Source organism: Mustela nivalis (genome assembly GCF_964662115.1).
Source record: "Mustela nivalis genome assembly, chromosome: 19".
NCBI lineage: Eukaryota > Metazoa > Chordata > Mammalia > Carnivora > Mustelidae > Mustela > Mustela nivalis.
In genome coordinates, this window is record NC_139038.1 from 626,378 (window position 1) to 652,182 (window position 25,805).

Consider the following 25,805-nt stretch of genomic DNA (forward strand, 5'->3'; position numbering starts at 1 on the left):
GCTCGAAGGGCTGCCCTGTCACCGTGCCACCACCACGGGGCCAAGCCCTTTGCAGCACGGCACCCCAAACGGCGGTCTGCAGATCGGGCGGCTACTCAAACCTAAACTTTGCTGACCTCTTATTTGTCTTACAGTGGCCGCTAGAAGGCACCGAGTGTGTCCACATGTCCCTTGTTCCATCCTCTGTTCCTCTCGGGCAGACACCAGCAATCCAAGCTCCAGCTGCCTCCCCTCCTAGCGAAGAAACGAGGTGAGGCCGCCACGACCCCACGTGCACCTACCTCGGGGTGCACTTGCTTGGTCCCCAGGGTGGCTTCGGGTGCCAGCAGGTTCTCTTTTGTCGATGCCTTCTTCAGTTTTTTCTTCTTTTTCTCTGTCTCTTCGGTAACTTTTCTCTTCTGTTTTGCCATCCTGCAACAGAGAAGGCGACTTGCTAAATACATGGGAAATAAAAGGTCTCAGCCTCTGGGACATTTTATTAAACAAAGGAGGAAGAGGACTGTCCCACTGCTGAAGAAGTACAAAGGTATTTCAGAATATACAGGATATACAAATTAAAACAAAGTCAAATCCCCAATTCTCCTTTCCCATCAGCTGGAGAAGCTGCAGCCTCACAGGCCACAGGTGACCATCATGTACCCTGCCACTAGGGCATTCAGTCACCAAGGGGTGGAGGGGACCACGATGAGTCTGGGATGGCCTCATTGGATTATGAAAGAAGTATCAACCAGGGCCACACAGAAGGAAGGACACACAATCTGAGAAGCATCTGATTATGTCTACTTTCTCAAGCACAGTAGTATCTAGAACTCCTTGTAGAAGAACAGAAAGAAGGCTGTGAATTCTAAAACCCATTTCATTTGTAGGATTGTGCCGCAGGAGAACCAAGAACTGGATGAAGTACCAGAACCTGGAAGCATGTCAGAGAGGTCATAGTGGACAGCCCTCCACTGAGGGATATTGGCTGCTGCTGGGACCTCTGAGAGGACTCCTCTGAAGGAGGAAGTCTGAGGGAGGATGTCTAGGGGGAGGGGATGTCTGAGGGAAGGATGTCTGAGGGGGGACATCTGAGGACGTCTGAGGGAGGACTTCTGATGGAGGATATCAGTGAGAAAGACATCTGAGGGAAGAGGTCAGAGAGGCGACCTCTGAAGAAGGACCTCCAAGGGAAGGCATCGGAGGAAATTCTGAGGGAGGGACATCTAAAGGAGAGACCTCAGAGAGAGGATATTTGAAGGAGGGAGGTCTGAGGGGGGACATCTGAAAGAGGGATGTCTGAGGGAGGAGGTCTGGGAGGGCCTCTGAGGAAGGAATTCTGAGAGAGGGACATCTGAGGGAGGAGATCTGAAGGAAGGACGTCAGATTAAGGGAGATCTGAAGGAGATGTGTGAGGGAGAGACATCTGAGGGAGACATCTGCAGGGGGAGCATCTAAAGGACTTCGGAGAGAGGACATCTCAGGGAGGCTGTCTGTGGGAAAAACATCTGAGGGAAGAGGTCAGAGAGGGGACCTCTGAGGAAGGACCTCAAAGGAGGGCATCTGAGGGGGCAACTCTTAGGGAGGGACATCAGAGGGAGGACATCTAAAGGAGGGATGTCTGAGGGGGGACATCTGAAGGAGGGACCTCCAAGGAAGGACCTCTGAGGGAGGAATTCTGAGGGAGGGAGGTCTGAAGGAAGATGTCTGAGGGGAACATCCGAAGGCAGACATCGAAGGGAGCCATCTAATGGGTGGGGAAGTCTTGGGGTGGGGGGGCATTTCTGGGAGAATTTCTGAGGACAGACCTCGGAGTGGTGAACCAGGCTGATTCTTAGAGGGAGCTGTGAAGAACTGAACGAGCTCCTGCTGCTGCAGGCAAGGCCACTGCTGGGTGGCACTGACCGAACAGCAAGAGCAAGAAGCGCCACCACCCGCTGCCCGTCCCATCTCACCCCCACCTCCCCACCTGCGCCAGTCGCCCCACTGCCCTCTTTGGGTGGAGCCAAAAAGGAGCTGAAAACAGAAAAGCCCTTTGCAGAGCACCACAATGTGGAGTGTAAAATGTGCTTTTGGAGCTGAGATGGGAACTGAATAACCAGCACCTGCAAACATTTACATACTGCTTTTCATACATGTGGTTTTTAGTAGAAACAACCCAATCACACATTAACAAAGGATTAAATAAATCAGAATAAACCAGCAAAATGGAAATCAACTTGATAATTAAAATAAATGAGATAGTGTTACAGATACAGAATGGAAAACATAGAACACGATGTTTAATATCATACAATTTTATTTTTAAGAAAATAATACTGGGACATCTGGGTGGCCCAGTCGGTTAAGCAGCTACCTTTGGCTCAGGTCATGATCCCAGAGTCCTGGGATGGCCCTGCACTGGGCTCCCTGCTCAGTGGGAAGCCTGTTGTTCCCTTTCCCTCTGCCTGCCACTCCTCCTGCTTGTGTTCTCTCTCTCTCCCTCTCTCTTCTGACAATAAATAAAATCTTTAAAAAAATTTTAAAAATATTTAAAAGACAGTAATAGAGGAGGTATATAAGACAAATACACAAAAACATATATACACATACTTATATATACATACATTTAAAATGTCTGAAGGATATAAACAAAACATTTACCTTTATTTATATCTGGGGGTGGGGTTACAAGGAACTTTCTATTTATTTAAAGCTTAGTTTTTATTTTCAAGGTTTTATAATTGGAAAAAAAATAAAGATTACTTTTTAATACCAGTCCTTTAAAACTCTACCTACAAGGCCTACACTAAAACTACAGCTTTTATCCTAACAAATTATAAAAACGTATTTCATTTTATTTATCCTAAACTCACTCTCAGTGGCTTCATCCTCCATATTCCAGATTTTACACACACACAAACACACACACACACACACACACATAATACATGTATCTATTGCATACTTATGTCTGTATTTTTTTTAATTTAATTTTAGACATGCCGTTCAAAGCTGTGTATATAGGTAAAGAGACAGAAACCCAATGTTCTCTTCTCTTGACACCAGAATTCATTTTAGACTCTATCAAAAGATATTAAAAATATAACTCAGCAAATATTTTTTGAGAGCCAGTTCTGTGCCAGGCAGTTCTGTGCTAGAGGCTGAGCAGGGCAAGCGGCACGGCAAATAAGAGCCTTGATTTCATGAAGCTTCCCTTCTAGTGGGAAAGACAGACCTATGTATTTAAGTAAATGAGAAAACACTTTTACATGGGGTTGCCAAGAATATAAAACAGAAGAAAGTGAGCACAGGTGACAGGCAGCAATACAGTCACAGTGGCAGGAGGCCTCCAGGAGGCCAGTGAAGGACAGAGCATGTAGCACAGGCAGAGCTAGGCGACCAAGAACTGGGCATGTCCTGAGCTTGTCCTCTCACTCTGAACAGATGTTCCGAAATGTAAATTTCCCCCCAAAGCAAAACTGCTCCCACGGAGACATAAGGGGACAACTACATGAAGGTATTAGCTGGTAGAAATAAGCGTGCACACACCGTCACCCAGCAATCCCAGCAATCCCACCGCAGGCACGCTCAGCTCCTGTGTTGTCACTTGCCGGTTACTCTGTCACCACCTGCAGGGTGCTGAGCACGGGCCACGAGCTGCTCTAGGCTAGGCCAGGCTGTCCAAAAGATCTATCCACACACAGTTCACATGCTTATGGGGCGACGCAAATACAGGATCCATGAGAAGACAGTGAGTGCCACCCAAAGGCAAACAGAAGTGGGAAAGCATTCTGGGGTGGGCAACTATAGAGTAATCACAATGTAAAGGGCCTAGAAGCAATGCAGACATGAAAAGTCCAGATTTGGGTTCTAAATAGCATTCTCTATTTTATAAAAGGGGTGCAGGTGGGGGGTGCAGAGTTCCTTAAGATTCCTGGTCTGGAACAAGTAAAGTGTAAGATGAACCTGGGATATCAAGCTGTGCGGAACACCCAGGAAACAGGTGATCATAGGGCCACATCAAAGAGGACACAGCGCCAGCATGGAGGGCTCCCTCTGCCCCATTTGGGGCTGTGACTGATTACAGCACAATGAAAGCGTTTTACTGTTGTAGAATCAGAAAAATTCCAAGCTCCACAGTCTTTAATTAAGCCTTATCTAAAAAAAGTATTCAAAGCCAGAGGCTACAAATTTCAATTAGCAGTGTAATAAGAAATCGTGAAAGAACAAGAGACTGTTGACACAAGGGCTTTGAAATGACAAAGGACTCTGTCAGCCAATTACCTCGTTGGAGAAATAAGGAAAGTTTAGCAAATATTTACATACCAGTTGCCATAAAAGTTAAGTTAAATCTTTATTCATTCTGTAAGTTATCAGTAAAAAGTTTAATCACTAAGTCTATTTGCTAAAAAGAGAGAAAGACTTTTCCACATTATAAAAAGGTTTCTTTTAATAGTTCTAAGAGACGGTGTCTCCTGACTTTGAGACAATCAATGTTTGTTACAGAAAACGACATTTCCTTACATTTATGGTGATTTTCAACAAGGGTGCCAAGACAATTTAATGGGAAAGAACAGACTTTTTAACAAACAGTGCTGGGACACCTGGACTTCCACATGCAAAAGAATGAACTGAGAGCCCTACCTCACACCAAACACAAAAATTAACTCAAAATGGATCAAAAACCTAAATGTAAGAGCTAAAACATAGGAGTAAATCTTGAAGATGCTGGATAAGGCAACAGACTCAGGTATGACACCAAAAACATAAGAAGTAGAAGAAAGAACATAAATTGTGAACTTCTCAAAATTAGAAAATTTTGTGTTGCAAATGATGTCAGCAAGAATGTACAAAGACAATGTCAAGAATTGGAAAAAAATATTTGCAAGTCATATAACTTAAAAGAGACTTGTGAACACCATGTATGAAGAATTTTTGTATCTCAACAACAACAGAACAGTCCCATTTGAAAATGGACAAAGAACTTGAATACAGATTACCCCACAGCTGACATACAAATGGCCAATGAGGACAAGAAAAGATGCTTAACATCATTCATCGTTAGGGAAATGTAAATCAAATGACTCACCACTTCACAGTCACTAAGTTGGCTATAAGCAAAAAGACAGATAATCATAAATATTGATGATGTGGAAAACTCGGAACCCTTCTTCACTGCTGGTGGGATATAAAATGGTACAGCCACATTGTACCACAGCCTAGTGGACCCTCAAAAAGTTAACTGTGTTACCATATGACCCAACAACTCCACCAAAGAAAATGAACACAACCACATAAAAATTCAAACCTGAATGTTCATAACATTAGTCATAACATTCAAAAGGTGTCAACAACCTGAACGTCCACAACTGATAACCAGATCACAAAATGTGGTACACCCAGGCAATGGAACATTATTTGGCCAAAAAAGGGGGGGACTGAAGCACTCACTGGATAAATCTTGAAAACATCCTGCTATGTGAGACAGGCCAGTCACAGGATACTACAGATTGTATAATCTCGCTTATATGAAATTTCCACAATAAGTGATTAAAGAGACAGGAAGGTAGCCTGGTGCTCGCTCGGGGTAAGGGGACAGGGGTAGGGAGTGACTGTGAACAGTACTGGGTTTCTTTTGGGAGAAGGAAAATGTTCTGGAATCAGGTTGCGGTGATGGCCACAGAGCCCTGTGAACCACTAAAACACACAAAGAAAGAAAGGAAAAACCCTCTAATCTCTCGCAAATGATCTGTAATAAATTAAGCTATATGATGCCCCTGTACCAGTTTTCCTTCTTCCTTTTTTTGCCCTTAGCAGTAGCCCTATTTCAGAGCAGCTGTGAGGGGCACGAGAGCGTGTCCAAGCATCCCAGCACAACCAGAGCCAACAAATACTCCTCAGTGTCCCCAGGAGCTGCCTGACGACTCCAGGAAGGGTACCGAGGAAAGCAGCCGCCGTGGAGCTTCGCCGCCTTCCTCTGAAGCCGGCAGCAGCTCAGTGGCCTGGTGCCCCGACCTCAAAAAGCTTGAGACCTCTCCTTCGTGTTTCTTTTTCCTCACAGGCTTTTCTGCAAAACATCTAGCTGCTCATAAGGCTTTGCCAGCGTTAAGTTTTCCCCTTATCTCGGGGCCGGGAGGAGGGGGCAGGGGTGTCAGGAAAGCTATTTGTAGCAACGGTGGCCGTGAGCATCCACCTTCACCCAGCGCTCACTGCGCGCCAGGCCCTGTGCTAAGTGCTGAGGGCGGCACTCGGGTGAGGAAACCGGGGTGCACCCATCAGTGGGGCGGACCAATAGATGACGCCTAAAACTGGTAAACCCAAGGCACACACTGTGCTCTGGATGTCTGGAAGCGATCCCAGTTTGCAAAGCTGACAGGGGACAATGCTTGCCTCTGAGGCGCGGCCCAGCCCAGCCGTGGGCTGCTGTTCTTTTCCATCTCCTGCTACCGCTGCAGGTTTCCAGCTGTATGTACGTATTACTTAGCTAATTGCATAGGTTAAAAATGCCTTTTTTTATATAAACGATTTTTGAAATTCTATTATTCAGGGTTAGCCGGAGAATGATGAAAAGGCCATTATCATGCCTACTGACAGGAGAATAAATTGGCACAGTCCTTTTAAAAGGCAATTTCATAACATTTATCAAGTGCTTTAGCCCGTAATTCCACTTCTAGAACTTATCCTGATGAAATAATCATGGACTGAGATTCAAATATAAGGACGACAATGGCACTGTAAAGGAATGATAACGCCTCTTCAATTAAAAAGCGGAAAACCCTGTAACTATCCAACAATAGGGGACCGGGCAAATGAATGACTCATTCACGCACAGGAGTACGGCTGCCCTGAGCACACCAAGCACTCAGTCACGGCAGGGAATGCTCAGGGTACGACATAAAAGGAAAAGATGGGCAGAAACCTACATATGTACAATATGACCCTCCTTTTGTAGGAAAAATGATATGTATGTACGAAGAAAAACACTAGAAGGAAATACATTAAAATATTAACATTTTGGGGCAACTGGGAGGCTCTGTCTTTGGGTATCTGCCTTCGGCTCAGGTCATGATCACAGAATCCTGGGATTGAGCCCCTCATCGGGCTCCCTGCTCAGCAAGAAGCCTACTTCTCCCTCTCCCTGTGCCGCTGCTTGTGTCCCCTCTTTCCCTGTGTGTCTCTCTCTGTCAAATGAATAAATGAAATCTTAAAAAAAAAAAAAATTAACATTTTAGAGAGTCAGAATTACAAGTATGGTTTTCCCCCTTCTACTTTTCTGTAATTTCTACAACAAAAGCAGAAACACAACCTTTCTTTTAAAACACCAGCTCAAAAGTCTTCAGGGGAGCAAACAAACCCTTCCACCAACAGAAAGCTGAGGACCCACATCAGACACACAGAGACCAACTAACCATCTGGGCTTGGCTACAGTCACTAGTCAGGAAGTGTCAGCGCCAATGGGCTGAGGCTGCTGGGTCTCCAGGCTGAAAAGAAACTCCACAGGATCTTTAAAAAATAAATCAGCCTATAGGAAAAGAGTCTTCTTAAATCTGAAATCCCCACCCAGAGCCCCTAATGCCCCCCTCTCACCCACAGCATGATACCTCTGATATGTCCTGTCAGGCAGGCTGCAAGGAAGGGCCCCTGGAGGACGGTGTGCGCCCTAACAATCCACAACCCTCGAGGAAATCTGTCCGGGGAATCCAGAAGCGGAATCCCAGTTCCTGTGCCGGGACTGGAACTTTGCTCTTGTTCATTCTGATCCAAGACTGGTCTGCATTCTGACTTGCCCACACAGAATAGCCTCTGGATTTTGCTCTCCTGGTACTTACCCTCCCCTCTCCCTCCTCCAAATGCCAAACTTGAAGCCCAGTTACTACAAATGCTCCAAATTTCTCACTCACCAAGCCCCTCTTTGCAGCTCACCACCCCCAGCACCCCAGGGTCCAATAATCCTTCAGCCTCACTGGTGGTTCCACCACATTTCCCCACCCCAGCCACTCACCTGGACAAGCCTCTCCTCTAAAAATGCCAAGGTCTTCTCCCTTCTCTCACAGGACCTTAATTCCTGATCACAGAGGAAATCAAAGCAACTGGAAGGGAGCTTCTGCAAGCTCCCACATCTACCCCTCCACCCTTTTCTCCTGTTACAATGGATCCTGTCATTTTCCAACGGAGGCCAAACCCTCCACTCTGGCGCTGGGTTCCATGCCCTGCCTACGCAGCCACATCACTGAACAATTCCTCTCCTGCACGGGTCCAGCTTCCCTTCTACTCAACCAAAATTTCCCACTCTCTTGATCTCACATGCTCTTTACCCGGTTTCTGTTTCCTCCTGCTCAAGAGCCACCTACCTGCACTGCATAACCCCTTCCCTCCTGTTCCTTCCCACACCCTTCCACCAGGCTTCCGCCACTCTTCAGCTGTTCTCAAGATCACCAACCATACCATAAGGACAAAGACTGTCTCCATGACCCAACTCTAACCAGGCTCCTCTCTCCACCGGTCCTCAACCTTGGCCCTCAAAGACTTGAATAAAACACTAATACAGTTTTTAACAGCTCAAGGCCCCATCCCTATGATGCCCCTAGCACCCTTAAAAAGTGCCTGCCTGAGAAAAGTCAATGCTGTGACACCCGACGATGGGGCCCCATCGAACAGCTCTGTGGAAGAGTAGGAACCTACCTTTGACAAGTGCCAGTTAGCAAACCCACATGGGTTTCACACAGACCAACACCCCTTCCCCGGCTTTTGTAGTTTTTCACTTCCTAAGTCTACTAAGTGCCGCTCCCCCTTCCCATCCCTATTCCCTCAGTCACCTCTGGAGAAATCCAAGGTGAATTCAGTTCAGGCAGTTCTTATCCTTACTGCAACAGTTATTACTGATTAAAATCCAGCCATACCTCTTTAACTACAGTAAACTACGGTCCAGCTTGCGCTTCGCAGACATGAAACCTCCTGGCAGATTCTCAGCACTCACCTTATTTGACCTAACAGCAGCATCTGACAGTTGATGCTCACTTCTGTCTCCACATACTTTTTTCCTCTTGGCTTCCAAACAGACCCCACTACCGCCTGCTTTTCCTCCTATCCCTTCACCTCCCTGGCCCTCGGCACTAAAGGGCTCCAGTCTGTGAGCCCAGTTTCCTCTCTGCCTACATTCATCCGCTAACTGATCTCAGCCTGCTGTGCTGCTCTAAACACCAACTATCCGCAGGGGACCTGGCCACCTCGAACTTCTCCCGAAACTGCATTAGTACACTGTATCACCCGATACAGTGTAATACACTGGATCACCTACTCCCTCACACACCATCTCAAACACAAGTCATCATCAACATGGATACTTCTTTTTTCTTTTTTTTTTTTTTAACATGGATACTTCTGATCGTCCTCCACAAACCCATCTTCCTGTGCATTTGTCCTCTCAACAAACGGCCATCTGGGGAAATCCAGATTCTAGCTCAAGCTAAAAAGACTGTAGTGTCCCACAACTCCAGTGTCCGTTAGCCCCGCTTGCCTGTCTCTAAAGCACGTCCAGAGGGCGGTGACTCCCTTCCACTCCCTGTACCACTACCACCCTCCCATCTGCGTTTCTCAAGAGCCCCCACCCCTGCCCCTCCAGTCCATTTCCAACACAGCCTGCGGAATGCCTCGGAGAATGCCCAAGTCAGGCTCTGCCCGACACCCTCCCAAGGGTTCCCACTATGCTCGGGGAGGAGTCCACGACCTCACCTAGGCCTTCGGACGCACGTGGCTGCCCGACGTCCCCCCTGGCCCCCGCCCTCCGGCCTGTGCTCTTGCCGCTGTGGCTACAGCTGCGCCCGGAGCCCCATCACCCGCCGTGTCTGCGGACACCGCCGCGGCCCGCTCTCCACGCCGTGCTCCGCCTCATTTCCCTGCAGAAGCCCACCACCACCTTACTTATTAATTCTGTCCCCGCAGAACGCGAGAGTCCCAGGTGGCGTCGTTCCGCCGCGAGCCCTGGCCTGGGGCAGGCGCACGCGCCGGAGCCCACCGCACGATTTAGTCAAGGGGCGGCTTGTGGCGAAGGGAATGACAGGCTCGGGGGACACAGCCCGGGGCAGCCGGCGGCTCGATCCCCGCGCGCCATCTGCGGGACTCCGCCAGTCCCTCCCGCCAACCGCCGAGTCCCCGCACCCACGTGGAATCCACCCCTCAACCCCCTGACCCCGGACCACGCCAACCTCACCTACCTGCGCGTGGCCGCCGCCGCGGGCTTCCGGCAGGCGCACCGCCCTAGTAACACGGTCCCGCCCTCCGGAGCGGCGTCGCCCATTGGCCGAGACCCGCCTCCGTCTGCCCGCCGGCCAATTGCATACGGCGGCCTCGAGGGGGCTGGTCCAAGTGCGGACGCGGGCTGTTGGCGTCATCTCTGGGCGCTGCCTGTTGCCGGGAGCCGCGAGTTGCCTAGCAACGCCCCACACGCGGGCAGCCCTGGGTAGGGCTGCATCCCATTTCTGGTCGGACCCCAGGCTGACCGCCCGGAGAGGTCTGTCTGCGCGCACCAGATTCGTCTTAAACGCAATCCATTTGTATGAACTGAGGATGCTGCAACCATGGAACTGTGCACAATGTTTGAACGCCGCCCGGGTGAAGCCCCCAGAAGGCGGTCTTCGGCTTAGGGGTCTCCCGGGCGGCCCCACGTGGCTGGCAGGTGCTCTAGTGGGGTGATTGTCGCTGCCTCGGAGCCCCTGGGGGCCTAGAGACGGGAGCGGCGGGAGCAGGCGCTGTTCTGCGGTGCCTCCACTGCTTCCAGGTGCGAGGATAGCTGCCCGCGCGCGCAGGTGCGGCTCGAGTAACAAGCCACCTTCCCCCCGGTGCGGTGCGGTGCGGGTGCGGTCGCTCCCCGCCCTCCCACTCACGCCCGTGTGAGCATGTGAGCACGTCCAGCCTTGCTCACTTCAGGAAAACCGTCCTGTTTTCAAACTGCCCCGATGGCCTCGCGGCCACACGGCCAAGAGATTTCCTTCCATAAGCTTAAACAGCATATAATGTAAAAGTATATAAATGTGTAACATATTTAGTTTTACCTTTAAAAAAAAAAAAAAAAGGAAAGCTCTGATAATGATTCCGGTGAGCCTCCCATTGAGAACAGGAGAAAAAGAAAAAAAAAAAAAAAAAAGCTGGCCAAAATATAATCGTTTAAAAATAATTCTGTTTTAGGGGCAACTGGCTGGCTCAGTCAGTGGAAGATGCCAGTCTTGATCATGAATGATCATGGGGTCATGAATTTGAGCCCCGCCCTGGGTACAGAGATTACTTTAAAAACTTTAAAAGAAATGCTGTTTTGTGCCATCGGAGTGAAATATTCTGACGGGATAAAAGGAAACCCAGAGTACTACCCCTGACATTAAGCAACATTTTCCACTCAGGGGTCAGTCGGTTCTGGAAGAGGCAGCAGGAAGGCTGAGAACCCGAACAGAGATTGACAGCTTGGGCTAGGGCTCCTAAGGGGTAGGATTCTTGTAAATGTCCCCATCTTTGAGCTGAGACCCTGAACAGCTACACTGTAAGAGTGAATAGGACCAGAGTAGACCAGGCTTGTAGGGACTTCATAAAATCCAGATTAAATTCACTCCAACTCTGAAACTGAATTCAGGTGATTCAGGGTTTACTGTTGATGCTGCTAGTCTGCTCAAAGAAAAAAGGGTAAAACCTCCCTAGAATCAAAGTATAGTGTTTCCATAGCCCAAATTGTAATTACTCATATTATGTCCAGTATTCAATAGGAAACAGCCATGTACACAAGGAGACAACACAATGTGATAGGAAACCCAGAAAAATAAGATACCACTTTCACCATACAAGGGACTGCTGACACATTCACCAAACGTTGTAACTTCAGGGGTCTGAAAATGACCTGCTCCTGATGGACAGCTCTAGTCACATCCTCAGATGATGTCCACGGCCAGGTGCTCAGTCTCCAAGGCAAGGTAGCACATCCAGAGCTGCTTAGGATGTTCTGTAATTCTCTGCAGCAGAGGGCATGGCTTTGTGCCAAGCTCTAGGAGATGGTGCCAGGGACCACACACACACACACACACACACAGTCTCAGCTACCATGTATGTACCTCTCTAGCTCTATTGGACCTTCCAAATTATGTGGCCCAAGTGCAGGACAGCTTGCGCCACAAACTGGATCTGGTGCAGAGCCTTCCTTTGCTTTGGGCCTCACTCAAAGACAACAGACTTCCAAGTTTCCCAGTAAATGAACAGTGGTCATATTAAATATGGTCTATGCTGCCTCCCAAATCCAAAAGGCAGAAAATTGTATTTTCTATTTCTGCATAACAAATGAACACAAAATTTAAAACAATAAATTTAGCAGCTTCATGTCACAGTCTCTGAGGGGTCAGGAACACCCATGTGCCTTAGCCCTGTGCCTCTGATTCATGGTCCCTCACAAAGTTGAAGTCAAGTTGTCTGCCAGGGCTGTGGTTTCATCAGAAGTCTTGCCTGGGGGACAGTCCATTTCCCAACTCATACGTAGCTATTGGAAGGATTCACTCTCCAAGGGTCACTGGGTTTAGGGCCTCAGTTCTCACTGGCCATTGGCAAAAGGCCTCCCTGAGTTCCCTGTCATGGGGACCCCTGTACAGGGCAGCTCACTTGGCAGCTGGCTTCCCTGGGGCAAGTGGACAGGAGGGCATGTAAAAGGGAAGCCACATATTGTGGCTTTCTTTGAAACCACAAATTGTGTATTTCTATTAACCTGAAATGTCCACAACAGGCAAATCCAGAGACAGAAAGTAGATTAGTAGTTGCTGGGGGCTGGTGTTGTGGAAAGAATGGGGAATATTAATGGGTATGAAGTTTCCTTCGGGGACACGGAGAATGTTCTGGAACTAGATGGTGGTGGTGATTACCCAACACTGCAAAGGTACTAAGTGGTACTGAAGTATCCACTTAAAGATGGTTAAAATGGTGAATTTTGTGGGTTTCTTATCATGAAAAAAATTGTGTTTGTTCCTCCAAAAATGTGGTTATTCACATCAAAAATGGCTGTTTGGGGGTGCCTGGGTGGCTCAGTGGGTTAAGCCGCTGCCTTCGGCTCAGGTCGTGATCCCAGGGTCCTGGGATGGAGCCCCGCTTCGGGCTCTCCGCTCAGCGGGGAGCCTGCTTCCTCCCCTCTCTCTCTGCCTGCCTCTCTGTCTGCTTGTGATCTCTGTCAAATAAATTAAAAAAAAAATCTTTAAAAAAAATGGCTGTTTGTTGGTGTCTGTGTCTCTCCAGTTGCGGGGCTCCCCACCCCCTGCCGTCTTGCTGAACTTTGTTGAATCTGTGAAACAATAGCAGGAGTCCAAATGTTAAGACTGCACAAGAAAGTATTCTAATGCTCGCAACCCTCTACCTCATTCCCATCCATCCAACCTCACGTAGGTAGCCAACCTCATTAGTTTCTGGTTTATCCTTTCTGAGCTTCCTCTGGCAAAAACAAGCAGGTGTGTGGATATTTCTTCCCTATACCGAAGCCAGCACTGCGCACATTCCTCTGCACCCTGCTCCTTCGAGCCAACAGTCTATCCTGGAAATCTTCCATCAATTTACAGGCATCCTCTTGTGCTTTCCTACAGGTTGGCGGGGCCCCGTGGGTGGACTGACTGTGGCTCATTTAATCAGCGTCCATACATGGGCACTCAGTCTCGAGCTCTGCAATTGTAAATTAGGCTGCACTGAACAATCGTGCACACTTGCATTTTACTGTTCATGGTGGTATGCCTTCAGAGTTGACTCCTGGGGTGGACTGCCAAATACCATTTTGCTGGGTATAGCCAGATCTTCCTTCATAATGGTTGACAACTTGGCATCCTCACCAGCAATGTGTGGACATTTCTCTTGCTTACAGCCTTGTCAATAGAATATGCCGTTCGAGTTTGGATTTCTGCTCATCTAATCTAAGAAATGGGACCTCAGTTTGGTCTTAATTTACATCTTTCCTAACTCAAGTGAGGTGGAACATCCCTTTCTATATCCCAGGATCATCTTTATACACTCTTACGTCACTTCATTCTTCACCCATCTTCCTATTTGCTTTTTTTTTCAACTTTATTTATTTTTTTAGATTTTATTTATTTATTAGAGACAGAGAGAGAGAGCACGAGCAGGGAGAGAGGCAGAGGGAGAAGCAGAAGCAAACTCCCTGCTGAGCAGAGAGCCTGATGTGGGGTTTGATCCCTGAACTCTGGGATCACGACCTGAGGTGAATACTTAAGCGACTGAGCCACCCAGGCGCCCCTGCTATGGTTTCTGATCTTTTCTCCCCTTAGTGTGTCCATTCTTTATTAGAGATATCAACCTTCACCTGTGATGTATGTGCAAATACCTTGTCCTTGTCTGTCACCTGTCCTTTGTTCTCCATCATGCAACTGTGCTTTGACACTAACAGCCCTTTCCTTCATCCCTCTGACTTCTGAATCATTGTGGGGAAGCCTTTCCCATAGACAGTTTTGGAGAAATTCACCCAAGTTTTCTTCCCATACCCTGTTTGGTTTCACTTCTTACATTCACATTTCTGATGGGGGTCCCTCTGTGTGTGTGACTTAGGGTATAAACCCAGTGTGACCTTTCTCTAAGTGGCTGCCTGGTTGAACCAACACTGCTGTTCAAAAAACCCATCTTGGTTCCACGGACTTGAGATACACCTTTTATTTTTTTTTTTTTCATAAGATTTAATTATTAATTTATTTTTGCAGGAGAGAGAGCACACACAGAGGAGTCGGGGAGGGAAGGGCGGAGGGAGAAGCAAACTCTCCACTGAGCAGGGAGCCCGAGGTGGGGCTCGATCCCAGAACCCTGGGATCTTGACCTGAGCCAAAGGCAGACCCTTCACCAACAGAGCCCCCATATGCCCAAGATACACCTTTTATCACACCTGAGTTTCCACATGCACTTGGGTTTCAGGGTTTCCTGCTCCACTACACGGGCTGCCCGCTGCTGTGCCCACTGCGCTGCTCTCCGCAGGAGGCTTTACAGTGAGCCGTGAGACCAAGCAGGACTCTCATCCTGTACTCCTTCAGTCTTCCTCCACGTGTAGTTTTCCACGACTCCGGTGCCGACTTGTGGAGCTCCAGAGAAGCAGCTTGTTGGTATTTTTATTGGGATCCTCTTAGATTTAAAATTAATTTAGGCTAGCCAAAATGAACAGCAGACCACAGAAAAATCAGGAAAGACACAACCGTTCTAAGCCTTGAGCTCTATAGTCACACACTTTGCAAGGACACTTAGAAGGAAAATAGAAAACTTGGAAACTGCCAAGTGCTCTTACAAAGGCACTTGTCAAAACTGCTATCAAAAAAACAAAAACAAAGGGGCACCTGGGTGGCTCAGTGGGTTAAAGCCTCTGCCTTCGGCTCAGGTCATGATCCCAGGGTCCTGGGTTTGAGCCTCACGTAGGGCTCTCTGCTCAGCGGGGAGCTTGCTTCCTCCCTTCTCTCTCTCTGCCTGCCTCTCTGCCTCCTTGTGATCTGTCTGTCAAACAAATAAATCTTTAAAAACAAAAACAAAAAACAAACAAAAAATGACAAAGAGAGGTGATGAAGTTTAAAATGGTTCTGACCATTAAAATAATAGCATCTGGGGGCGCGTGGGTGGCTCAGTGGGTTAAAGCCTCTGTCTTTGGCTCAGGTCATGATCTCAGGGTCCTTGGATAGAGCTCTGCATTGGGCTCTCTGCTCAGCAGGGAGCCTGCTTCTCCACCCCCCCACCACCTGACTCTCTGCCTACTTGCGATTTCTGTCAAATAAATAAATAAAATCTTTAAAAAAAAATAGCAACTGATAACATTTTTTAGGGAGTGGAAAACTTTCTACTTTTTGGAGCAGAGTTGGTCTTTATGTTAAAGTGGTCGTGTACCAACTCTCTTTAATAGTACTCATTGTTGTCCAGGTTGTGTGTTGTTTTGCTATCTTTACTTTCTATATATAAAGAACTAAAAATAAGGGAGAATAAAATAATAAATTGGTGGATATAATTTAAAAATAAAATTAACTTAGGCAAAATGGACATCTTTATGATGCTGTCTTCCAAGAACAGGCCTGTCTCGATGGTTTGTGTCTACTTTTGTGTCTTTCGTGTTTTAAAGTTTTGTCCGCTCTAGGTCTTACATAGATCTTGTTGGGTTTATCCCTAAGTATTTTGTCTTTACTGCCATTGTAGATGGGATTTTGCTCTTTGTATCTTCTGATCGTCATTTATGGCAATGAGGGCTATTGATGGCAGCATGTTTTGTATCTTGTCGCCTCTTGAAACTTTTACATTGTTAGAGGAGCTACATACGTTTTATGATTTTATGGAAATTATATCTCACGTCCTACTTCACTGAACACTATGTTACAGAGATCTGAGACACTACCCTTGTCTTCTCCTTTCCTCCAGATCTCTATTCCCTAGTACTCAGTCTGGGCCCAGTGCCAGGTCTTCGTTCCCTCTCCCTCTCTTCCACTGTGATTTCATCTGTTGCCATGGCTTTCCATCCAACCATATGCCAGTGACCCTAAATCCTGTTTCTGGTCTCAACCCTGCCCCCTGGAATCGCTTACCCACCTGCTTACATGGCTTACACAGCAGTCCAGTAAATATCTCAACAAGAACATGCTCACAGCCCAACTTTGGATTCTTCCTTTCAAACCTCTTCCCTTGCTCACTACCCTGCCCACCCCCAACAGAGCCTAAGTGCCACCAAGAAAAGCAAGGTGCTATCCCCACTCCTCTCAGTCACCCTGGACATCTTGTTAACTTAACAGCAACAGACTTTCCATGTCTCCTGCCCTCGTCCATTTTAGGGTTCCACAACCAGGCACTCAGGTCACCACCCACTCTGTCCTCCTAATGCATTCTCTACCTTATAACGGCCAGAAATATCACTTTAGGTTGTGGATCAGATTACTGTATTATTCATTTTGAGAGTAACATGTTTGTAATTTTTTTAACATATTGTTTATGCCCAACATGGGGCTTGAACTCACAATGCTGAGATCAAGAGTCATATGGTCCACGGATGGAGCCCCTGATGTCTGTAATCTGATTATTTATTTAATTTTTTTTTTTAAAGATTCATTTATTTGAGAGAGAGAGGGTGCATGGGAGGGGCAGAGGGAGAGATAATCTCAAGCTCTGTGCTGAGTGTGGGGCTTGATCTCAGGACCCCAAGATGATGACCTGAGCCAAAACTGAGAGTCTGCACTTAATTGGCTGAGCCCCCCAGGCACCCTTCATGTCCATAATTTTAAAATTCCCTCAAGGATTCCTCAGCATCCTACAGCCTGGTAGCTAGTCTCCACATCTGCCAGGTGGGAGCCCCCTACCGGTCTCGCAACCAAGGCACGTTATAGTGCAACCATACAAGTGCCAACCTTACAACAGGAGAGCACATCAAGTCTGTATTCCTTCCGGCCACACACAACGGCTCTGGAATTCGTTACTGTGGTGGAGTTCATGCTTTCGGAAGCAACGTGTGCTGAGGCCGACTTCCCTACTCTCTGAATTACCACAGCAAACCAAAGCAGTGCGGATGTGGATATGGAGGAGGCGGGGCAGCACGGATATGGGTTGTGCTTTCTGCTCAGTTTTGCCATGAAACCCAAAGCTGCTCTAAAAAATCCGTTTACCAAGTAAAGAAAGGTCAAATCCGAAATGATCCTACTCTGGGCTTATAGCTGAAATAAGTAACCATCAGGAAACATGACGATGGTGCCATCTCCCAACATTGCGGCAGGAATTCCAACCACACACATCCAGCCCAACTCCTGCCAAACACTCCTGGGCGCCCCCTACGGGTCTCTAGTCTCAAGTCAGTAAAACTGCTTTCCTAATTTACAATTTTCCTAACTCAGCAAAAATGAGTGATACTGGTTTCTCCACTTGTCATGCTTCCTACAAACTCCATCTCACCCTTGGATGCTGAGATGGATCTGATCCTGTCCACTAAGGTTACCGCGGCCCCCAGCTCAGCAGGCTTCCGGCACAGACACACCACTGTGGCAGAGTACCAGGCTCAGAACAAGTTTGAGAACCCCTGCTTTAGGCAAACCGTGCAAGGGTCACCACCCTCCATGAGACAGGGGTATATGACAGTGGGAAGATGGGCGGGAGGGCACATGCCCCAACAGACCAAAGAGTCTGCCTGTGGTCAGGGCTCTGTAGCTGGCACTGTGAGACAGCAGCTTGAGGACCCGTCTGTGGGGGGAGGCGAATGACACGAATGCTCAGCCAAATGACAGCCACAATCTCACATCTGGGCAGCACGTATGCAGCAACAGCTGCTCGCTCTATACAGAGGACCTGACTTTTTCCCTGCCATCCCATAAGCTTCCTGAGTGCTATGGAAACAGCGGCCCTTCTCAATGCTCTCCTTCTCCAGGGCATGTTCACAGGAAAGCAGGAAGGGAGACACTGGCCCACAGATACTCTTAGTGCACTTTCTTCTTCTTCTTCTTTTTAAAGATTTTATTTATTTATTTGACAGAGAGAAATCACAAGTAGACGGAGAGGCAGGCAGAGAGAGAGAGAGAGGGAAGCAGGCTCCCTGCTGAGCAGAGAGCCGGATGCGGGACTAGATCCCAGGACCCTGAGATCATGACCCGAGCCAAAGGCAGCAGCTTAACCCACTGAGCCACCCAGGCGCCCCAGTGCACTTTCTTCTTAAGATTGAGCCAAAGCGAAGCTATTTACATAAGTAGCTTTATTTCAGTTCAGAATGATAATTTTACAGAATGTAAAATTAACCAACTGCTCTGCCTGTTGGCATGTTTTTGTTGTTGTTTTACTAAAGACCATTTAAAAAGGTTGCTTTTGTAGTACTTATTTCAAGAAAATCTTAGCTGGTGGTGCATTCAAAAGAGAAGATATCACCTAGAACAAGGTTGTGCATAAACTCTGCAACTGTGGATTTGGGCAGAGCTCCCCCTAACGTCCTAGAGAGGCAGACACACTCAAGACAAAAAAATTAGAAACCAACAGCAAACCACCTCTTGCCTCAGCCGGATACTCTCCTCCCCACTGCACTTTCTACACTCTCTACCGCGATCAGAAGTCTACATCATTTCAGGAAAATACAGAAAAGCAAATCAACACCTCCCTGCGGAAAGTTTTTGGCAGACCAAATAGAGAAGTCGGACCTGTTTCCCTCAGCACGTTCCCCAGAACACACCACCACCGCCTCCAGACATCTGCAACGCTGGATGAATGCCAGAGACCCCGACTCTCAGACCGGAAGCTTGGAGAACCAAGGCCAGTTCAGCCAACTGAGGCCAGTTTCAAGCCTATGTTTTGAGTTTGGTCTTAGGCTTATTGCAAAGAATGAATACAGGAGATTAATTAAAATACATTTAATTAAAGATACATTTAAAATAATCCCAATCCCTCCCATCATGGATGATTTACAAACGCTGACGTGGGGCTGATGGCTCTTGTATCCAATCTCCCTGTGACACTGCACCTGACTTCCCCAAAGCAACCAACATTCCCATCAGCCCTCACCACCATCCAGATGGACAGCCTCTGGTGATGCCTTGTGAATGTCTGATGTTGCAGCCGCATGCTGCTGGGCAGGCAGTGGCCAGTCCCTCCAGACTGCAGACTAGAGGCCAGACACCACAACGACAGGCAGCCTGGCTCTGGGCCTTGCCCAGGAAGAGCTGGTTGGTGCCAGCCCAAAGCCAACTCAGGGGAAAGCAGGAAGGCAACCCAGGCAGGAAGCATTACCTCCCATGGTGCTTGTCACCTGCTGATTGGGCCCAGGTACCAAGATAGACTCGGGACACCCACTTTGTGTCTGTCCCAGCCAGCAAGAAAACACCCAGCTTATACATCAGTAATCACTCCCATCAGCCACAAATCCAAATTCCCTAGGACAAGGTAGGCAAGACACCCTCAAAAGGTTGGCTTTTACGCCCACTTGTCTAGGAAAGGAGGGGGTGGTGGGTTCATGGGCTGGGAAGAGGACCCAGGACAGAGAGTGAACACTGGAGGCCCACTCCTCTCAGCAAAGCTTCGGGTTTCCGTCTGAGACATCCAACCTGAGCTTCCAAGGACCCTCTGCCCTGGAGATGTTCAATGGCAGGGAACACACAGGATGCCGTGGCACCTGTTAATAGAACACCACTCACGCCCAATCACCCCTGTGGCTGTCTGCAGGTCAACTACAGCCAACAGGTTCCAGCTCGCTCCAGGTCCTCCTCAAGTGGTTGAGCAAATGCAATCCTGTCCTGCTTGGGAAGCTCCTCCTACCACCTGGTGCTTCTCAAACATTGCCACAGAAGCACCGCAACAGATAAGGAAAGTGAGTCCCTTCCTACCTTGCAGAGATGAACACAGAGCACAAAACCGTGTGACATTTTTCTCAAAAATGCATACAAACTTCTAACACTAAAAAAATATAACATGCTGGAGGGCACCTGGGTGGTTCAGTTGGTTAAGTGTCTGCCTTCTGCTCAGGTCATGATCCCAGGGTCCTGGGATCAAGCCCTGCATTGGGCTCCTTGCTCAGCAGAGAATCAGGCTGCTTCTCCTTCTGCTGCTCTTCATGCTTGTGCTCACTCTTTGTCTCTCAAGCAAAACAAAAAAACCCCGAAACTGTTTAAGAAAAAAAAAAAAAAAGAAATAGGAGGCACCTGGGTGGCTCAGTGGGTTAAGCCTCTGCCTTCAGCTCAGGTCATGATCTCAGGATCCTGGTATCGAGCCCCAAATCGGGCTGTCTGCTCTGCAGGGAGCCTGCTTCCCTCTCTGCCTTGCTGCCTACTTGTGATCTCTCTGTCAAATAAATAAATAAAATCTTTTAAAAAAAGAAAAAGAAATATAATGCCAGCCACCTACCTGTTTCTAAAGTTTCTAGTAGCCACAGTTAAAACAAGAACAAGTAAGATCAACTTTATTGCTTTATTTAATCCATCATACCCAAAATATTAGCATTTCAACATGTAAATAACTTCAACAATCACATACTTTTTTTGGTATTGTCTTCAAAGCTCAGTGTTTTTGATTCTCAATTTGGGTATTATGTTTTCATGAGAAAGGGTTGACCTTTATTTAAAATTTATAGATGAAAGAAGACTCACATACCATAGTTAACACACTGAAGAGTTTTCTAAAAAGCACAAGTTAATTTGCCTTTAAGTTAAATGCAACTAAAAATTCAACCCCAGTTGTGCCAAATGCATTTCCCATGCTCCATAAACTCTGGCTAGTCACCATGTACTGGACAGCACGGGTACAGAGAAGTTATTTGGCTAAGTGGGGTCCCCAGACCGGCAGCATCAGCTGGGAACTTGCTAGAAGTGCAAATTTTCAAGGCCCACCAGCCCCACAGAACCAGAAGACTCTGGGAGTGGGGCCCAGCACCCTTCGGAGGAGCCTTCCACACAATTACGAGCCTGGGAAGTGTGAGAACCACTGGTCCAGAACACGTACCACCAACTAAGCCCACAGAAATAGTTTTGATCACCTATTTTTGGAATGGAAACTGAACAGAAGCCTCTCCCTGCTTTGCATTTTGAGGCTCTGAAAGCAGAAGTCATCGCCTGGACAAGAGCAAAGGGAGGTCTAGATGTTTAGGTGGATGACCAGTGGGTTAAGATCAGAACCCAACTCAAATGACATCTTGCTTCAGTTTCCCAGTGCCCAGGGTCACAGGACATGGGGATCCTTCATGGACTGAGGCTGTCAGTGTAAGCCCAGCACTTGAGTCTGTATGGCCACAGAGCTGTTTGCTCAGTGGAATAGGGACTGTGTGTTGGGGCCACCTCTGAACAAGGACCTTAACACAGTAGGCCCACGGCCTCCCCCACCTTTCCTGGGCTCAGGTACCTCAGCCACAAGATGAAGACAGAATAAAATCAGCTGTGTGGTTGTATAAGTGACAGAGGCTTCCAGAACGCTGGGTTGTTCTTGAGGGACTCAGGCCAGGGCAGAGCCGCCCTCTGAAGGATCCGAGTGTGCCAGATCAACCTTTATGTCACTTTATTTGGAGGAAGCAGGTTGATGGAGTAGCTTAGCCTAACTTAGAATATCAAAATCCTTCTGTTTATTCTGCCAAAACATGTACAGTTTACTGGGAAAGTTTTAATGGCATTCCACACTACCTGCGAGGAGAAGTACAGAGCCACTACAGCATCAACACTACCTGCCCTGCTACAGTGATACACACAAGCCACCATGCCACTGTGGGCTGACATAGTCCCATCACCTCTTTACTTTCCACCTGAAAGAGAACAGAAGAACAGCATATTTTTTTAGGTTTGTCTTGATTAACCAGGAGCAATGCATCACACAAAAGCACTAGGCTAAATAAGGTATTTCGACAACCAGCCGTAGACCTGTTACTTCTTGATACGGTCTGTGCTGGAATGAACTGTGCTGGTAACTCAGGGCCTGAGAAAACTCATATCCAGATCTCTCAGCCTTCCTTACACTGAGCCGATGGACGAGCACATCATTTTAACCATCTGAGCCACCCAGGCACCCCGAGCACATCATTTTAACCAGTCAGTTATTAACAGTACTGCAACGACTCTGCAGTGCTGGTCACTCAGACAAGAACCACGCCCCCGGTACAAAGCACCTGCCCTTGTGCATGCCATCCAGACCCATACCTGAGTCGCCGAGCCAGCCAACTGGTGGACAGTGTGTTTAACGCTCCCGTCGGCTTGGATTCAGAGGCTCGGGCAGCTGTGCACCTATTCAGAAAGGTCAGACCAACAGTCATCGACCCCTTCATCACTCACCTGGAGAGCTGCGTGTGGGGCGACCTGAGAAACTACCAGGAACGAAAAGGTAAACTTTAGCATTCCACTGCCAGTTCAGGCAAACGTTTTCACTGACTTGAGAAAGATGCTCTGTTATACCGCTTGTGAACAGGTTGAATTATGTCCCCAGCAAAGTGATAGCCTTACAGTCTTAAATACTCAAGACCTCAGAATGTGACATTTATCAGTAAGGTCATGACAGGTGTAATTAGCTGAAATGTGCTCAGATTGGAGAAGGGCGGGGCACTAATCCAGTATGATCATGTCCACATAAAATGGGGACATATGGACATAGACACACAAGGAAAACTTAAGTGATGGACACACAGATTGGGGGAGAGATGCCCACAGCCAAAGTATGCCAAGGGCTGCCAGCAAACCACTTGTAGCTTGGGCGCAGCCTGGAACCGGCTTACCCCAGAGTCTCTGGGAGGAGCCCGCCCCACCACATGTCCATCTCAGACTTGTGCCTCTAGAGCAGGGAGACTGAACTGCTGATGAAGGCGCCCAGGCCATGGTGCTTTGTTTTGGCAGCCACAGGAAGAAACACAACTAAAATCCAACTTTAATTTAAAATCCAATTTTAATTTAGATTATATTCATCCAAACTCCTACAACAAATATTCCACCTCAACAACTTAGTTCGGTAAATGCTCAGAGTTGCCCTATCCCCACCATGGGGGTCAGGCGGTCCCATGGGTGTCCCTGTACATGAGCCAGCACGTCACAGGCAGCTTCGCTTCTCACCCAGCTGCGCCGATGGGGCGGCCCCCGTGCTTGCAGCTGTGATCCAGAGGGTGTCTATGCTGAATACAGAAACTCCCATGGCACTGGTCACAAGACACCTGCATCATCTCTTTCTTCCTGCACCCCTCTTTTGAGCACCGGAACGTAAAAATCTGAGAAAGCAAGAATTGCTTCAATAAGCAATTATTTAACAAGCCCCAATAAGACTACCAACATTTAAACGAGAAATGGTTCTTCACTACAAGGAATGAAGATGTCAAGATTTCATTCAAACATCTGCCAAGCACACAGGTGAGTACCAAGGAGACGGCAAAGTTTTAACAAACACAAAAGCAGTATCTTAAGTTGGGGATTCCTGTGGGACGACTGGAGGTGTTCTCAGGCCAAACAAAACAAAGCAAAACAAAACAAAACAAAACAAAACACCACACACACAAAAAAGCCCTCCACAGGAGTGGGGACCAGGGACACAAAGAGAAGGTGGCCAAGACTGTGGAATCATGCCAGTTATATAGAAGGCAGCTGGTTCCAGGGGCTGTGAAGACATTCCATGGAGCTAAGAATCTGTAGTCTCTATACCCATTATGTTTTTGGGGTTCGGGGTTTTTTTTGCAGGGGGCAATAGGGATGGGGTGAAGGAGTGATATAAATTCCCAGGCACTGCCGACTCTGTAGAGCAAGGATGCTGGCCAAAAGGTATCCATCTAGAAGCCCAAGGGCAGCTCTCCAGCAAAGATGGGTAGGCACAGGCTGCCTTGAGTGACTGGAACATGTGCATGCAGGCGTGGGGACAGAGGATGGACTTGGGTCCCAAATCTGGGGTGGGCCAAGAACAAGGAAGACCCTGTCAACTGACCCTGTCAGTTCAGGAGGAAAGCATGCCAAGTGCAGCTGTGGTCTTATATAGAGGCAGGCAGGTTTTAGAAGTTCCAGAATGATTGGAGGGCAAAGCCCTAAGGACTCACAGAGAGAATGGGGTTATGGAGGGGACTGGGGTTGGCTGGTGAATAAAAGGTTTTGGGTGCTAGGCTAAGGCATACAGAGCTTATTCTGTCATGTTGGAGGTTGAAAACAGCAAGCAGGGGTTAACAAAACTTCTACTTATTACATTAAATAATGTAACATAACCAGGTAGTTTATAACTATAAACCAGGATTCATGACTGGAAACTGAGATTTAAGCCTGACAAATGCCCATTTCCTGAAGTCTCGAGCTCCTTGAAAGCCCATATGCTATTTTGGAGAGCAGTAAGAAAGGAGCAGGGCATCTCAGAAAAACAAACCTGAGTAACCTGGTAGGGCCTTTGGGAAGGGCAAGCCGTAGAGCTGGCTGAGACCAAACCCCAGAAAGGCCTGAGCATCTGAGAATCTGCAGTCTGAGGGGAGAGGGCACACATTACGTGCTGTCAACCAAGGGCAAGTTCAGTTTGAGGGTCCTTGGGACTTCTGGTTAAGGAAGGAGAACTGAACACGTATACTGGCTGTGACTCCTGAAATACAATGAAAATGACAAGCAGCAGATTTTCTGAAAAGGGATAAACCCACAAGGACCAAGATAAGGAGGAAAAAAAAAACAGTTATAAGATTTTAGGGGAAAAAAGCACTCAAGTAATAATGAACCTGGCAGATACAAGAAAGCCAAACTGTAAGCTGGTGGGGAAGGTCAAGAAACACCCCTATATATAAACAAAACTCCCAATATCTCTGAAACTGGCTGTAGCAGCCGCTCAGGGTGCCATGGGACCACCACAGGAGTGGCAGCGTGTATGAGAACAGACCTGCAGTGCTGCACCTGAGCCCAGCAGCAGACGCACGCTTGGCTGAGGGTCTGAGAGAGGCTGCTGGCCTGGGAGGGTCATCAATGGGCAGGGGAAGCACAAAAAACACAGGATGAGCACTCAGAAGGCAGTAAGGACTTCACGCTCCCTGCGGAGGAGATGCGAGAGCTCTCTCCACCTAGCTCCACAATTCCGGAAGCCACAGCACTCTCTCCGGGCAGGGAACAGAATGCCTTCTGAGGGGAATCCGATTAGCCCAAGAGAAAGACCTGAAATCACAGAGCACAGAAGGTGGACCCAGGCAGAAGACCCACAGCAAAGGTGAGAGTCCAAGCTGCCGCCACCATGCGACTGAGTACTCGGCTTCAGCCTAGCTCGTGAGGAGCACATTCACTGGGACGCACAAGAAACACCCCGGATGCAGAATTCACAGGGAAAGGAAACTTACAGAGAAAATAAGGAGACCTATCCAAGAGGCCCAGCACCCAAGGGACAGGAGTCTAGAGGAAATCAAAGAATCTAATATGGCATTCCAGATGGAAACACTGGAGCTTCCAGTTTGG

At 47.9% G+C, this 25,805-nt stretch overlaps 2 protein-coding genes across 7 annotated transcripts in view; both read right to left on the reverse strand.

The window, feature by feature from the left end:
• CHLSN (cholesin) overlaps positions 1–10,243 on the reverse strand; it is a 123,225-nt gene extending 112,982 nt beyond the window's left edge. Inside the window, exons 1-2 of one of the 3 annotated variants that reach the window (XM_082713996.1) lie at positions 10,173–10,243; positions 282–411 (exon numbers count right to left, since the gene is read on the reverse strand). In XM_082713996.1, coding sequence (XP_082570122.1) covers positions 282–410 — 129 coding nt within the window. In that variant the 5' untranslated portion in view covers position 411; positions 10,173–10,243. The other 2 variants (XM_082713997.1, XM_082713998.1) reach the window with 2 other exon arrangements.
• Positions 10,244–20,839: 10,596 nt separating this feature from the next.
• Positions 20,840–25,805, reverse strand: part of ZFAND2A (zinc finger AN1-type containing 2A) — a 123,856-nt gene continuing 118,890 nt past the window's right edge. The window contains exons 6-8 of one of the 4 annotated variants that reach the window (XM_082714069.1): positions 23,466–23,617; positions 22,566–22,649; positions 20,840–22,174 (exon numbers count right to left, since the gene is read on the reverse strand). In XM_082714069.1, coding sequence (XP_082570195.1) covers positions 22,156–22,174; positions 22,566–22,649; positions 23,466–23,617 — 255 coding nt within the window. In that variant the 3' untranslated portion in view covers positions 20,840–22,155. Of the gene's footprint in view, positions 22,175–22,565; positions 22,650–22,674; positions 22,730–23,282; positions 23,618–25,805 lie in introns of those variants that run through there. The other 3 variants (XR_014306337.1, XM_082714070.1, XM_082714071.1) reach the window with 3 other exon arrangements.